This window comes from Thamnophis elegans, chromosome 4, assembly GCF_009769535.1.
Source record: "Thamnophis elegans isolate rThaEle1 chromosome 4, rThaEle1.pri, whole genome shotgun sequence".
NCBI lineage: Eukaryota > Metazoa > Chordata > Lepidosauria > Squamata > Colubridae > Thamnophis > Thamnophis elegans.
In genome coordinates, this window is record NC_045544.1 from 96,768,005 (window position 1) to 96,785,348 (window position 17,344).

General features: G+C 39.9%; 1 protein-coding gene across 2 annotated transcripts in view; it reads left to right on the top strand.

The window, feature by feature from the left end:
• Positions 1 to 128: 128 nt before the first annotated feature.
• The window catches only part of PRKCE (protein kinase C epsilon), a 308,889-nt gene continuing 291,673 nt past the window's right edge, over positions 129 to 17,344 (top strand). For both annotated transcript variants that reach the window (XM_032216245.1, XM_032216246.1), the window contains exon 1: positions 129 to 1,774. In XM_032216245.1, the coding sequence (XP_032072136.1) occupies positions 1,427 to 1,774 (348 nt within the window). In that variant the 5' untranslated portion in view covers positions 129 to 1,426. The remainder of the gene's footprint in view (positions 1,775 to 17,344) is intronic.

Below are 17,344 nucleotides of genomic sequence, written 5' to 3' on the forward strand. Positions count from 1 at the left end.
GCGCTGGAAGGAGGCGCCGGAGGAAGCGCTCCAGCCGGAGCCCTTGAGCTGGGAAGAAGGGGCAACCAAGGACGGGGAGCGGGGGGGGGGCTTGTTCTGTCCAGAAGTCACGACCCCGAGGAGCGGCGGCCGGGAAGGGCTCTTCCCGCGTCGCTTGTAGTTGGTTCTCGCCGCTGATCCTTTGCAGCGTATTGCTCCCCCAACAGGCAAAACTTTCTATCCGCACACAGATCCACACACTGACGTCTTTTGCGCATTTCCTGCATTGGGGAGACAGACACACCGAGCGAGCGAGAGAGCGAGCGAGAGGGCCAGCTGGGGGAGCCTTCCTCGCCCAGCATCAGGCAAGCCTAGCCCGTGGCACAAGCCAGACCAGCGGCCTTGAGTTGGGGAGGGAAGGGCGGGAACCTCGTTTGCCGGCGTGAGATCTTTTTTTTTCTTTTCCTTTTTTTAAAACAAAAATGATCCTCTGAAAATAACAGAAAGAAAAAAGAGCCGCCCGCCTTTCCCGAGCAGGTCGATCGGGAGCAGCTTCTCCTCATGCATTGGCTTCGATCCCCTGGATCCTTGGCCTTGGAGGAGGAGGAGGAGGAGGCGGAGAAGGCGAGGAAGCTCCCGCAGCAGCCGAGGCGGATGTAAGGTTCCTCGGACTGTGTGATTCCCCCCCTCCCTCCCTCTCCCCTTCAGTCGGAAAGGCTGCGAAGTGGGCAGGGCTGCGCGCGTTAGGTTCGGTGTTCCTGGGTGTTTGCTTTTCTTTCCGACCCCCTTCCCCCCTCCCCTCCTCTCCCCTCCCTCCCCTCCCCTGTTGTTCCTGCCGCCGCCGCCGGCGCACAGGCAAGTCAGCAGCAGAGCGTGAGCGCCGGATTGCTTTCAGCGGAGGACTGCTCAAGGATTACGCTCTTTAAAGAGAGAAAGACGACGCCGGGGGGGAAGTCTTTCTTTTAAGAAAATAATAATAATAATAATATCTACGCATATACATATATAGCTCTCGAGACGTCCCTCTATTCCACCCCGCTCCCAAGGATTCTTTTGAATGTGCTGCGATCGCATTTTGGATTTCTGCAAGCAGGAACGCGATCCCTCTCCCCTTCCCTTCGGCCCCCCTCACCCCCGCCTTTTGTTTTTCCGTTTAAAAAAAACACACGGAGAGGCCAGTCTCTCTGAAATATATGCCTCTGTGTTTGCATGCATGCATGCGTGTGTGTGTATATATACACATGCGTGCACACATGAATGTATGCATGTATGCATTCAGTGGGTGTCGCAAGGGGGAAAACTAGCCAAAGCCACCGAAAGGAGCCCCCTGCACCCACCCACCCCCCACTTCACTTAAACCTGCCTTCTTATTTATTGAGACATCTCCCAGAAACCTTCCTGGCTCCGGAGCGTGCTTAATCCCAAGGAAAAGGAAAGCCATCTAATCATGGTGGTTTTTAATGGCATGCTGAAAATCAAAATCTGCGAGGCGGTGAATCTCAAACCCACCCCTTGGTCGCTACGGCATGCGGTGGGTCCCAGGCCACAGACCTTTCTACTGGACCCATACATCGCCCTCAATGTGGACGATTTCAGGATCGGGCAGACCTCCACCAAGCAGAAAACCAACAGCCCTGCCTGGAACGATGAATTTGTCACCGATGTTAACAACGGCAGAAAGATTGAAATGGCCGTTTTCCACGATGCCCCCATCGGGTACGACGATTTTGTGGCTAACTGTACCATCCAGTTTGAGGACTTGCTGCAGAACGGGAGTCGGCACTTCGAGGACTGGGTGAGTGCTCCGGAGGAAGTGCATAGCAGGGTCAGGTTGTTTTTGTGGCTTTGAGCTAGATGGAGGTTTACCCCCTTTGTTTGACAGATGTATCTCAACCACGCTGGCTTATCTTGGACGGAGGGCTCAAGCAGGTGGCTGTTTGACATAGTACATAAGAGATGTGGTGTCTCAAATCTGCCTTGTGAAAAGGGAGATGTGCCTATTCATTCTTTCTTTCTTTCTTTCTTTCTTTCAGAAAAAGACAGTGTAGTCTGAATCTTGATAGCTAGGATTTAGGGTCCTTAGCTCTGCCACTGACTTAAATACCCCAAAAGACATCTAGCTAAATATTCTATTTCTCTACTTCATGGTTAGGTTTTGTTGCCATTTGGTCATCTATTCATTCAGCTTCTAACCCACTGTAATTTGTGAGGACTCCCAGCCATTAACAAACTTATATTCATAACACGACTCTCCATGGCCAGATAAATGAAGTATCCAGAAATAAATAAGTTCCCCCAAACCAAACCTAACATCTTCTGATCATCAGGATATCACATTTGCCCATTTTGTTTCCCAGAACTAAGATGTATATTTTTTGCCATTGCAGCCCAGCTCAATTCTTTTAAGTGCTGATGGTAAAATCCAGGTTCTGGAGATTTTTTCTCTGTTTTGTGCCCTCCATGCATAGTGTTCCAAAACAGGAACCTCAGAATTCTTAGATATGATTCTCCGATTTGGAGATATCCTTCATCTGCTTTGTTTTCAGCCATCAGCATGGACAGGCTGAGTGTTTGAAAGAACTGTAACTTAGGCTCTGGCAACACGTTTATTTAGCTTTTCAGGAAGTCATGATGCAACAGGATTGGGGTGACAAACTTTATCGAACACCACACAGCAGGCTGGGACTGACTGATAGAACATGAACCCTGGCTTTAGATATGAATCTAGAGGAGTCAATCAATGATGATCTTGATTCAGGCTGAGCAAGAGCTTTGAGCAGAGATTCTTTCAGGTCCATTTGCCCCAGAGATTTCACATAGGGTGACCTCACTAAAAAGACTTGAGTTTGTATGCCTCATTTGTTTATTAACCTGGCTTTGGGTAGAAAATAACAAACGAACTGGGAGATCAGCATAGATCCTCACATCCCTCAGTTGTTTCTATATCCACTGTGCATGGAGTAGAGAAAGTGCGAGAATCTCATAGAGACAAAGTAACATTTTCAACAGGCGGGCACAACGTGTTCTAGGTGATATTTGCAAGGATTACACAGCATAACTATGGACAGTTCCACAGTACTGCTTTGCACCATCTTGGGATCCCTTTCAAATCCGACAGCCTCAACAATATTTCTTTGTTCATTTTCATATAATTGTTTTCAATTTGTTAGAAATGCCAATCTGAAGGGAAATTCTACATAGAGAGGTCCAGCGTACAGTTCCCAGAGCTTCTCTTCCTGTACAAAATGTTTAAAACTTATCTCCTCTACCACAGCAAGATGCAACAATAGTCAAGACAAATGGGGGGGAGGGGGACTGGTTGCATTTCACTTTCACAATTCATGGCGATGCTGAGTTTAATAGAGGATTGGTGACAAGGCAATTGGGAAGCCTTTGAAATATTTCATATTTACAATTGATCTTCCTTCATGCTGTCCAAATAGTCTGTTAGATTTTTATTTTTTTGCAGACAACTGGACAGATACGTATAAGTAAATGCACTGAAAAATATCAATAAGAGGAGGGGGTATTAACAGTTACTTTATTCCATTTTTCTGAGGGCAGGGATGGAATGGCTTTTGTCCATCACAACTGCTATTACAGAGTGAGAGACACTGATTGGAGGAGAGTGTTTGCACTCTATTGATCAGACGGGGAAAGAGGCTGAATACAGATTAGATCATGGTGTGGGGTGTTTTATTTTGCATTTGGCAGAAATGACGATAGTTTTGGGTGAGCTTCAATGTACAGTGTTAAGGATAGGGAAGGACAAACTCTGGTAGTGTGGGGTGTAGAGAAGAACACAAATAAAATTGGATGTAATAAAATATAATATTTAATATAAAGCAATTAACAGTGGCTGTATGCTGTAAAAAATAAAGTTCTCGAAGACTGCTATAAGAATTGGGTAGTAGATAAGCCTGTGATGTAATTCCTCTCCATTTTTAAAAGTAATTCTTTGTATTATCTGTGTATATCTGTTCAAAATGTATTAAAGGCCAGAGATAAATTCAGTGGTAAAAAAATTGAGTAAGTGCAATTTTGGCCCCAATTTTTGAGAACTATTTTTCTTGGGACTATTTCCAGCACTTGGCTAAATGCATTTTATTGAACTCTTATTTGGAGAGTATATTTTGAGTTCAGATGAAAGTCAGCAAACATTTGAGCTGTTGTGAGTGCACAAATTTTGATTTCTTGACCTTTCAGAATTTTCTTAAGGTAGCAGAATAAACCTCATTCTTCAGAGGATGCGCAAACTCCTGAACTAAAATATATTTGTTAGAATCTTCTAGAAGTCATTATTGGTGTGATTAATTGTGTGCATGCGCAGGTGATGTACAAACATTTTATCATATTTAAGAATCCTTTACCAGGTCAACTCTATTCCTATTTTATAAATGTGGGAATTGAGGCCAAGACTAGTAAAATATGATGATTTTTGTCATGCATTGCCTATTTCTCTTGGGTGTATACTCCAGACAGCAATATCTTCTATCTAGAACCTCCTTTTTTTTACTGCTTCTTTCATCTTTTGTTCTTACCACGCACAAAATTCAATAAAGGGAAAATACAGACAGGCAGGATCACATCTTTTGATTGGTAGCATTAGTAATATTTTGTTTTAAACCATGCCAAGAGTGACTTATAACATTATAATATTACACAGCATATGATTTAGACTGGATTTGGCATTTTTATCCACCTATTGAGTGCTTCAAGGGGACTTGGGAAGAGGATGATGATGATATGAGCAGAGAAAGACTGAGCATTTACAAGAAAACAGATGATGCTGGGTGAGGTCATACATGGGTTCTGGGTCAGGGATTATTAATATAGATTCTCATGAAGCTGCAACTAAAAATTCAGACTTGTGAAATAAATGTGGGTTATTTTGTTCTCTTAAACAGAGAATGACTTTGGCAAGGTCTGAAGCAAAGGCTTTCCCCAATCCCATAACTAGGTAACTGTTATTTTTAAATGAATTGATTATAAAGTCTAAGCTCTCTATTCCTTGGGACCAAAATCTCCTTTTGGATACAAGAAAAAAATGTCAAAGAGGCAAAAGAAGAAAAAAAACCTAAATGAGCCATGTAGTAATACTTCCTAGAGTTCAAGTGTCCAGACGGCAAAAAAAAATCACTATTTTGGGGAGGTGATAGTCCACAAACCTTAAAAAAAATGCTTTCAGTTTGCTTTTGCAGGTACGGCAGAACTGAGTGTGAAACAATAAATGTATTTGCTTAGGTTTATCTGCTCATGTTCTCATTTCACACGAAGCACTAAGAAGCTGAGGCTTGCAGGAGTTTTCCTTTTTACAAAATGACTTGCTGCTTCAGTTTTATATCTCAGTCTTTAGAAATCAACTGCAGAACAGATAATGATGAACAAAGCACTTCACGGAAGTCAAAGAAAACATTGCTTTGTTGAGAGGTCTCTAACCATCACATGGCTGAAGTCATATGTTGCAGCCACCTTGCTAAAACTGTCAATCTGACCAGGGAGTTGATAGAAAACAGTCTGGCAATTCAGTGTACAGGTTCTTAATGGTTCTGTGATGTGTGACAATATAGATATAAGGCAATACAGCTGCTTTATGGGTTGTGCAGAGTGAAATCTAGGGCTGCTCTCTATTCAGCAAAGAATTACAAACAATCCTAGCTCACCAAGATGTAAAAACTGAATTATATAACATTTTGATCTGTTATATTTGTTGGTGTATTCTTAAAAAAGTTATACATCTATAGTATATGAATTAATATTTAGCACATGCTCACCAACGTTAGCAAAAAGAAGCAGCGAGCAAAGCAAATATAATAATTTGGTTTTGAAGAAATCATGAGAGTTGTTAAAATTGTTCTTAATAGGAAGCAAAATGAAGGATACTACCACAATTGTCTATTAAAATTCATAACATGGCTACCAATTCCAGGTCTTGAAAGAGAAACAATGACTGTGTTTTCAGGTCTGAAATAAATTATAATTAGGGTTCCCTGACAGTAGCTTTCTGATTTTTTGAAAAAAAAAACAACCAAACGATAAATCAGATATTTCTAAGCTGCGTGTTCAGCGCTAGACCAATGTGTTAAAATTAGTTGAAGAAATAAATGGTGTCAACATATGTTGAAATGCAATATACGTGAATCATTTTAAAGAAGCTAGTGACATTTAAGATGTTTAACTTCATTTCTGATTCTGCCTTCCTTGGCAGAGATAATTGTGTTGGTTGGCTGTAATGATTCCTTTTTAACCTTTGAAAGTGATGCACGGCATATCCTGCCTATGATTATATCTTGCATCTGCCTATGAAACAGGTCTTCCTCACCTCACCTCCCCAGTAGACAAGATGGACAGCTACATCCCATAAATAAAGCATACTTAGGCCCATATTTGCATGCATTTACATTGTAATCAATTTTGCGGTAAAATCCAAATAGATGTGATTTGAATCCAGTTACATCACTCAATAGATAGGTACCGGTATATACTTTGAATTATTACATGGCTCTTACATGGAGCTTTTCACACAATAATTCCAAATAACAAAAAATAAGGTTTTTTTAAAAAAATAAACAAATCCATACTTAATAAGCTTCTGAGGTTTGTTTCATTCCTCTTTTATGTTTGGGTTTGTTTAAAACGTGTATTACTTTGTAACCACTCCTTTGACAACGTTATTGTAATAAGATTTATAGAGGAGAGCTGAGGTTCATTTGAGTAGTACTTTTACTGCATGCAGTGAGATCTTGGACCAAACCCTGGTCTACCCTATTCTGGAAAGCTGTTGCCAGTGAATATAAACATTGCTGAATTAGATAGACCAGTGGAAATATACAGCTACTTCTTTTGTTCCTACTAAGAAGAGGGTTATTTTTCCATTTTAATATACCGTAATAGAGTATACAGTAATGGAAGGTATTAGATTAAGTTTATGTTTATGTTTATTAAATTTGTATGCCGCCCCACTCCCAAGGGACTCGGGGCGGCTAACAACCAGTGGAAGGGGGGGGGGATACAATAAGACAAAAGACAGACAAAATAAAAACAACAACAGTCATAACGATTCAAGTGGGGCTGGAAGTCCATCAGCCCCAGGCCTGCCGGAACAAAGAGGTCTTTGTGGCTTTGCGGAAAGCCTGGAGGGTAGTGAGGGTCCGGATCTCCACGGGGAGATCGTTCCAGAGGGCCGGAGCAGCCATAGAGAAGGCCCTCCCCCAAGGATTTGCCAGTCGGCATTGGCTGGCGGATGGAGTTCGGAGGAGGCCTAATCTGTAGGATCTGATCGGTCGAAGGGAGGTAATTGGCTATTTAGTTATTTTCTTTGTCGCTTGAACTCTGGCAGGACAGCTGCTGTCCTTTAAATTTATTTATTTCTTTATCTTTGCAGAACTAATAAGGTGCTGGGAAACCTCTGATAAGTGTTGCAAGGCATTGGGGAAGTTCAAAAGAGAATTATTGAGATGCCTTGAAAAGTCAATTTATCTTGTTTGGTTTACTGATTAATGCAGTGATTGAATCATTTAAAACATTACTTATTAATTGTAATTATCTCTATCCCATTTTCTAGGATAACATTATTCCCAAAACTGCTTACAAGTGATTGTGTTTATAAATCAAAATAGAATAAATATTCCTTAAAAGCACAGATAGACATTTTTAGGATTATGGCTCTGAAATAATGGGCAGAACTGGACAATGGGGGGACTTGGCTCTGGAACAATTGGGGGGGGGAGACCTGAGGTGTCATTGACTTGTTATTATTTGTATCATTTCAGCTTATATTCTACCTTTCTTCTTCTAGGCACTCAAGGTGGCTAACATTCCCAAATGATCAGAATTTTCTCAATCACAAATGTCTATATTTTCTGTATCATAGAAGAATTGTGGAGAACTTGTATGTAGAATGGCACCAGAGTCTATGCTGCATACTAAGGGTAACACAGTATTGTTTGGGTTCTTCATTTCCTCCAAGTCATATTCCATAGGCATTTCAATACCAACCGAGGTAACAGCATCAATGCACCTCAACCAAGACTGGCATCGCAAGCTCTTACATAAAAACAACCAGCGAGGTTCACTCTTCCAAGCGTTGATGCTATGATCTAGCTTGAGAATGAAACATCTGCAGGGAACTAAATCACAAAGAATTGAACAGTTGAACCTTGACCTATATGTGTTCTCTACCTTGGAATGGTTTGGTTTGATAGTGAGAGCATAGCTCTTACTTGGTTAGTTGTTTCTCCTGCTTTGGTTATCAAAATTTATTAAGCTTATTGAAACAGGTGATCTGAGATTGTTTTAAAATTGTTAAGGCATCAGGCTAGAAAGCAAGAAACCTTGAGTTCAACTCCCGCCTTAGCCATAAGTGAACTGAGTGATCTTGGGCCAGCCACTCTCTTCTCAGCCCAACTCACTTACAACAATAGTGTTGTTGTGAGGAAAATAGGAGGAGGAACATGTTTTGAATATGTTCACCACCTTGAATTATTTATAAATAATTATAAATAATCAAATTTTGAAGTCACAGACAGAGCCAAGGTGGCGCAGTGGTTAGAGTGCAGCACTGCAGGATACTTCAGCTGACTGCTAGCTGCAGTACGGCAGTTCAAATCTCACTGGCTCAGGGTTGACTCAGCCTTCTATCCTTCCAAGGTGGGTAAAATGAGGGCCCAAATTGTTGGGAGCAATATGCTGACTCTGTAAACTGCTTAGAGAGGGCTGTAAAAGCACTATGAAGTGGTATATAAGTCTAAGTGCTATTGCTATTGCTATTTTTCACTGGAAGCTGCATCATGAGTCTCATTAGTAAATTTTCATATTAAGTTACCTTAGATCTTCTTACATTTGAATATTCCTTTTCCTCTCACCCCCCCTTCCCACTTTATGCTTCTCCCATAAATAACCAAAAGAAAAGAAGTTGATACCACTGATATTTTACATCTGGATGTTCTAAAAGGGGGTTATGCCCTGCACATTAAAGACCAACGATTTTTAAGATCATAGCATGTTTGTTTTTCACCTGTAGGGAGATGTTAGCTATTTTCCTCTCAGTTAGGACTGTGATGTAGATTGATTCCATGGTTACAGAGCAAATGCTTGCAACAATACACAAATACGGAACTAGGAATCACAATAGCACTGAAAGAACATTTATTTGAAAGCCATGTAGGGGCTACAGACTGTGTAGCAGTCTGCCAAATAATGCAGCCCCTGTACTCATTATCATGGCTATTTAATATCTGTATCTCCAAAAGTATTATCAGTAGGGGCCTTTGTGTAATATGATTGTTCCAGTGTATCAGATGATTAATGGTAGGAAGAGACACCGAGAAGTGTTTAAGGTCAGCTTCCCTAATCTGGTGCCCACCAGATGTTCTGGATCTACAACTTCCAGCATTCTCCAATAGCAGTTCTAGAGTTCCATTTCTTGCACATACATCTGAGTTTCCCATTCAATCCAAGTGGCTCCTTAGATGAGAACCAAATGCTAAAACAATAATTTATAGGCTATACTATTATGTTGGAATGGATTTTCTTTTTTTAGAGCTTGAATGTTACTTTTTGCTTGGACAATGATCTCAGTTATGGTGAACAATTGAGCAACATGGTTAAGGTTTAGGGCCATAATAGAGGATGAAAGAGAATTACAAATCTTCTATAATGATTCCACCCTAATTATGACACAAAGATGCTGGATAATTTATCTTACAATGTATTAGTAGACTACATGTTTGTGTTGTCTCCTCTTCTAATATTTGTTAATTTGGATTTTTAGCTTTTCACCAATACAATAGTACATATTACCAAATTCATGTATGCTGTGTCCTATACCTTTTCCATATCATGTTCCTATCCACTGGAGATAGGAGGGATAATTGTCATACTCTTTTATTTTACTGATGCCATTTTCTTGTATGCCTTGTAATTATGTGATAACTAGAAATTAAAATTCCAAGGCCTGTGATGTTATTTTTGTGCTTGAAGCATAACAGCAGGCCTGATGTGCTGCAGTTAAAATATTTTAGATATATTTACCTAATATGATGGAAGTATACAATTGAAGCTTTGTTCATTTTCATTTAAAAGTAAGCTCTAATGCAAAAAGAAATATGCTGTCCTTGAAAATAGCTAGCATTAAGTAAACAGCAAGTCTCTAAGCCAGCTGATTTGTAGGAAGAGCAGCACTTTGGATTCAAAGGTGCTTCAGAGAAGGTATGAGTGCATAGTTATACTTGTTGACATCAAACATCTCCTTTTAGCTGGGTTCTCATGGTAGCAATATGCTTTTGAAGTAAGGAGGCAACAACTGCATGTCCACACCCATTCCAAAGCAGCTTGTGACACCTGTTGTGTCTCTTTATTTCTAATACAGGTAGTTCCTCGATTTATGATCACAATTAAGTCCAAAACTTCTGTTGCTAAGCAAGACATTTGTTAAGTGAATTTTGCCCCATTTTACAACTTTCCTTGCCACAGTTAAGTAAATCACTGCGATTGTCAAACTATTAACATAGTTGTTAAGTGAATCTGGCTTCCCCATTGACTGGGCTTGTCGGAAGGTCACTGGGACACTGCAACCATCATAAATATGAGTCCATTACCAAGCATGTGGATTTTGATCATGTGACCATGGGGATGCTGCAACAGTCGTATGTGTGAAAATAGTCATAACTTACTTTTTTCAGTGACTTGTAACTTCAAACCGTCACTAAATGAACTGTTGTAAATTGAGGACTAACTGTACATATTTTCCAGAGATAGTACATGAGCCCATAAAAGGAAAGGGGGCTTTAAGCAGCAACAGACGACGACTACTACTACTACTACTACTACTACTACTACTACTACTACTACCACTACCACCACCACCACCACCACCACCACCACCATCACCACCACCACCACCACCACTAATATTATACTTAGGATGATGATTGCTCATACAGTCCGATATTTATCCTGGATTTGGCATTTTTATTCAATTATCAGGTCCTTCACAAGCACATGGGATAGGCAGATTTGATGGTATTAAAGATATTGTCGCAGGATGTGACCTGTTCCGAATAAAGCTGCTTTTTGCCATTGGCTGGTGGTGATTTTGTCAATGCTGGTGATGTTGAAGTGGTGCTCCAGATGTTTTGAGATTGCATAAAGGTAAAGGTTCCCCTTGCACAAGTGTGCTAGTCGTTTCCAACTCTAGGGCGCGGTGCTCATCTCCGTTTCTAAGCCAAAGAGCCAGCGCTGTCCGAAGACATCTGTGCTGACCGATTCTTGATGTATTCTGCCTTTTCCTCCCCCATTTCTGCTGTTATTACTAGTTCTTTCATTTTAGCTTCTTTTTATTCTTACTGTCTTCCTTCATCCAAGCTGCATTCCTGTTGTACAAATAGTCCTCAACTTACAACAGTTCATTTAGTGACTAAGTTACACGGCATTGAAAAAAGTAACTTATTACCATTTTTTCACACTGATGACTTTTACAGCATCTTCATGGTCATGTGAATAAAATTGAGATGCTTGCCAACTGACTCATGACTGTTGCTGTCTCCCAGGATCATGTGATCACCTTTTGCAACTTTCTGACCAACAAAGTCAATGGGGAAGCCAGATTCACTTAATAGCCATGTTACTAATTTAACAACTGCAGTGATTTGTTTAACAAATGTATTAAGAAAAGTTGTAAAATGGGGCAAAATTCAGGTAACAAATTTCTCACTTAACATAAACTTTGGGCTTTATTATGGTCGTAAGCTGAGAGGACTATCTGTATTTCTTTGGTGCCCAGAACTGAACTGTTTCTTCTTTGTCAGGTGTTGAATGGTTCATTGTAGATGAACCATCTCCATTGATGGATTGTTAGAAACATTTCTGATTCTACTGAAATTGGAGATTCTGCCTGTAGTGTGCAATTTGAGTTTCATTATCTGCTGATCTTCTTAGGTATATTTGTTATTTTCTGCCTTATTATTTCCAGTACTTCCTTTATTTTCCTTGTTTTTCTCAGTGACTACATGATCAGTTATTCTTTTTGTTCTTTAACTTCTGATATTTTCTGACCTGATTTTCCATTTTGTTGTGTACTTCTTTTCTTGCCGATTTTGTATCCAAAGTATTCAATTATAACTGCAGCTCTGCTGTACATTAATTGATGGGTTTCTTTGCAGTGAATTGATGCTTATATTTGATATTACACTATTGACATCTTTTGATATTTGTGCTAGTTGTTTGGAACAAGCTTCAGTGCAGGCAACCTTATTTTGTTTTTGGCTGTTCTAGATGCTCTGTTATTCTATTATTTCAATTCTCTTCTGCTTTAATTAGAAGGTTTTGTTCATTTTGTGGAAAGAGTGCCTGGTTTAGGAGTGAAAACAGTTCAGTAACATTGCTAGCTTCTACTATTGCTGACTCTCTCTGGTTTGCTTCTACAATGTGAGCTACTTCTGGCAAGACTTTGATTTCTTTGTCCTGGGTAGAACTTTTCAGTTCTTCCAATTCTGCTTCAGTGAATATTTTATTTTGTATTATGAAATTGATGTTTATCTTCTAACCTATATTATATTATTTCCAATTCTGGATACTGTTCTTTCCAAGATGGTGCTTTTTTAAAAAAAAATATTCTCGTCTTGCTGGACTTGAGTTGTAATAACAGATCATTATTTCTTTGTTTTTGACCTTTGTATATTGTGATAGGTAAACAACTTTTCTTCCAGTAATCCTGCAGCTGCTGGCCCTGGTTGCTCAGTCAACAGTCCTGAGTCCTATGTCACCAGATGTTCAGGAACTCCAAGTCCTTGTTGACCCTGGCAACGACCAATCTGGTATGGGGTTCTATAAATTACATCTCACCATATTGTTTATGGAAAAACACTCTTTTTTTGGTGTGGCTCCTTTGATGAGATTCTTGTAGCATGGTCGAGTCTCTGATATAGCTGTAATCTTCTTCAGAGCATGTGAGCCCCGCAACCACATCACTACACATTGTAGGTTATTATTATTAATTAAACTTGTATGCCATCTAACTCCCAATGACACTTAGCAGCTCAGAAGAATGAAAAGATAAAATAGATAAAATAAGATAAACTTTGTCATTTTTTATTATGAGCGCACTGGCATACATTAAAAATGAAATTTTGCTGCCTGCTCTCAAAATAAGCTATAAAAGAAATTACAATAAAACAAAAAAAGGAAAGAAAAAATATGGCAAGAATGACAAATGAGATGGAATGAAGCAAAGTATCTCATTGTCCCTCACCATGGCTCTTCTAAACAACATCAGAGTGTGGACCATCTAGATTTGAAGGGGAATGTCATTTCAGAGAGCAGGTGTTGCGACAGAGAGAATGTACTTCTAGGATCCTGAGAGATGACACTGTTTAATCAAGGAACTTGGAATATGCTAATCCTGCAAGACTGAATTGGGCAGGCAGATTCTGTGGGAGGCAAGTCCTGTCCCATGAAGGGCTTTATAGATAACAACTAAGATCCCAAACTAACCCAGAAGCCAACTGTATGTGTATGTGTGTGTTCCATGTTTTCTATTTATACAATGGAGCTATTAATATCTTTCATTTTTAATCTTTTGCAGTATGTTAAGTCATATCAGTAACAGGGCTTTGAAAAAGGTTTGAAAGTCATGCTTTGGCCCTCTCATGAGTACAGCTTCTTCCTGCTATTCAATAAAGTAGCCTTGCTGTTTAGATTTCCATAGCAGTCGGTGCTAAGAACTTATCTCCTTAAAACTTCACCTCCTTTTACTCTTGTACAGAAGCTTGAAAAAAAAAACCTGGGTATTTTAATGAACAACTGAGGGGTGCTCTGCTCACATGAGGCCAAATATATATTTCTGAATCATTTTCAGTCATGCTAAAATAATTTCAGCAATTACTAACTGTAATCATTCCTGCATAGATATACTTTTTAAAAAGATGAATAAATAGGATTGTTACAATAACCCTGAAGGAGTTTTAAAACAGATATTAGGGGCTCCAGCTAGTCATATCTGAAGTACTGTATTCCAATCATTTTCCAGCTGGGCACAGTCAGAGTGCTGTCGGCTTAGCTTCATTGCTCTGGCAGGCATAGATATTCTGTCAAAGGAGTAAGTTTAAATAATACAGGAAATAATATAGCATATTTTTATGTATGCTGAATTTCGCATTCACAATTGAATTACCATGATTTGCCTTTTCAAGAGTTGGGGGTAGCCTGAGGTAAAATGGACAGCCAACAAAACAACAGCAGCAGTAGCAACAACAACAACAACAATAATAAATAGTTCTCATAGAGAGTTATGGATTACAGTTGATTCGAGATGCATCTCTTCAAAAGCTTAGTCATTATAATGGTCTGACATGTTCAAAGGAGAGTGATTAAAATTTAGGGGCAGGGGACAAAGTTATATGAAGAAAGATGGTATTAAGTAGTTAGGCTGAAAATAGTAAAATTAGTGGAAAAACATTTGGGCAGTGAAGGGAGAATTCTTCAGCATGTAATAGAAGTGTGAAAAAAAATCAAGGTTTTAAGTTGATAAACATGAATAATGTTTTTTATTTGAAATTAGAGTGCTTCATATACTTATTTATGTGGTATTAAACATTACAGATATCTGTCAAAGAACATTGGATAGAATTTCAGAGTGATGTTGGAGTTTTGTGCAAAGAAAAAGCAGCAGTGAAATATTTTCTCTTTTTCCTCCTTTCTCAGTGAAATAGAATTGAATGATTGGGCTTGTGACAGAAATATGATAAGATTAATATGCTGGTCTTCTGAGTAAAATAAATGAGTCTAAAATAGTTTAGAAGATAGAATCAATTTTTTTCTTTGCATCTACCATGTGGGATGTTTTGTGTAAATATAAATAATAAATATCCCCATAACTAGAATAGAACAGAACAGAACAGAATAGAACAGAATAGAATAGAATAACAGAGTTAGAATGGACATTTGAAATCTTCTAGTCCAACCCCCTGCTTAGGCATGAAATCTAAATCACTTTTGACAAATGGTTATCCAACATCTTCTTAAAAACCTCCAGTTTTGGAGCATTCACTAGGTATAATGGTTAACTAGTTGTAACTACCAGACTACTGTAATAGAATGCTCCACTAGTAACAACTAGTGTGTTGTTACCTTTATTAATGTAGATTAGTACTAGCCTCACAGTGGATCTGTTCTGAACGGGATCAGAACAGATTCATACCTATGCACTCCATCTTGAAGAAATGGAAATCTGTTCTGATTCTCCCATTCTGTTCCAGGATTTAGGGACTGGTCAGATCCAGTGGTTATCTCTAATTGTTTTCCAATAGAAAATGAGAAAAACACATTTTATATGTTCTGGCCAAAACTAGAATTTTATAAACTGGGAACAAGTTTTTTGGGAAAAAATCAAATAAAAAGAATTAATTAGAAAAATTGTATAACCATTTGGAAAGTATTACCTAATTGGGAATGATTAATAGTACTGATAAAGCATTTGGGAACATACAATTTAATAATTGAAAGCTGCAAATTACTTTTGTTACTTACTGTTGTTGTTGTATTTCCCTTCTTGTTTCCCCCCCCCCTTGGGTTTGTTAGCCGCCCTGAGTCCCTCCGGGAATAGGGCGGCATATAAATACAAAAAACCTTATAACCTTATAACCTTATAACCTTTTGCAATATACACTTTATTGCCAAAAGTATTCGCTCACCTGCCTTTACTCGCATATGAACTTACTGTATGACATCCCATTCCTAATCCATAGGGTTCAATATGACGTCGGTCCACCCTTTGCAGCTATAACAGCGTCAACTCTTCTGGGAAGGCTGTCCACAAGGTTCAGGAGTGTGTTTATGGGAATTTTTGACCATTCTTCCAGAAGCGCATTTGTGAGGTCACACACTCATGTTGGACGTGTTTACGTGGCCTACCACTTTGTGGCTGAGTTGCTGTCATTTCCAAACACTTCCCCATTCTTATAATACAGCTGACAGTTGATGTGGAACATTTGGGAGCGAGGAAATTTCACGACTGGATTTGTTGCACAAGTGGCATCCTATCACAGTTCCATGCTGGAATTCACTGAGCTCCTGAGAGCGACCCATTCTTTCACAAATGTTTGTAAAAACAGTTTGCATGCCTAGGTACTTGATTTTATACACCTGTGGCCATGGAAGTGATTGGAACACCTGATTCTGATTATTTGGATGGGTGAGAGAATACTTTTGGCAATATAGTGTATTTTAAAGAAAATTGACCCTGAATTTTGAACATGGGGAAGGCACCAGACTGGGAAGGCTAAACTGGTTTGTAATCATAAAATGTGTTTAGAAATTACTGCTACTGATTGGTGTAGCATGTATAATATTGTATATCTAATATGATCTCTTTTGATCCTTCTATATTTATGAACAGTATACAAAAAATACACACACACACACACACACACACACACAGACAGACAGACAGACAGACAGACAGACAGATAGATACTGTCCCTGGTCCAGGGACATTGGAATGTTTCCTTTTATTGAACAGAGTGAGTTTTTTGTGGAGAGCAAGTGGATCTTGACACTCTCATACTTGCTTGTTCATTTGCCTTAAATCCAGTCTGCCACTACTACCCATAAGAGAGAGAGAGAGAAGTTTGAAGTTTGAAGTTTGATTTTATTTATATGCCGCCCTATTCCCTATAGGGACTCAGGGCGGCGAACAACTCAAACGGGAAAGGGAACATACAGATACAAAACAGACATTTAAAATAACCAACAACCACACCTGTCGAGAGGGGAAGGGAGCTCATCAACCCCAGGCCTGCCGACACAGCCAGGTTTTAACGGCTTTTCGGAAGGCCAGGAGAGAGGTGAGGGTCCGAATCTCCACGGGGAGTTCGTTCCAAAGGGCCGGAGCTGCAACAGAGAAGGCCCTCCCCCGGGTCGTAGCCAGATGGCATTGGCTAGTAGATGGAACCCGGAGGAGGCCGACCCTGTGCGATCTAATGGGTCTTTGGGAGGTAATTGGCAGCAGGCGGTCTCTCAAGTACCCAGGTCCAATACCATGAAGGGCTTTATAAGTAATAACTAGCACCTTGAAGCGTATCCGGAGACCGATTGGAAGCCAGTGCAGCTCGCGGAGGATAGGTGTAACGTGGGTGTATCGAGGTACACCCACAATCACTCGCACCGCTGCATTCTGGACAAGTTGAAGTCTCCGAATGCTCTTCAAGGGCTGCCCCATGTAGAGCGCATTGCAGTAGTCCAGTCTTGAGGTCACGAGGGCATGAGTGACTGTTGCGAGTGCCTCCTGGTTCAGGTAGGGACGCAACTGGTGCACCAGGCGAACCTGGGCAAATGCCCCCCTGGTCACAGCCGACAAATGATGTTCTAA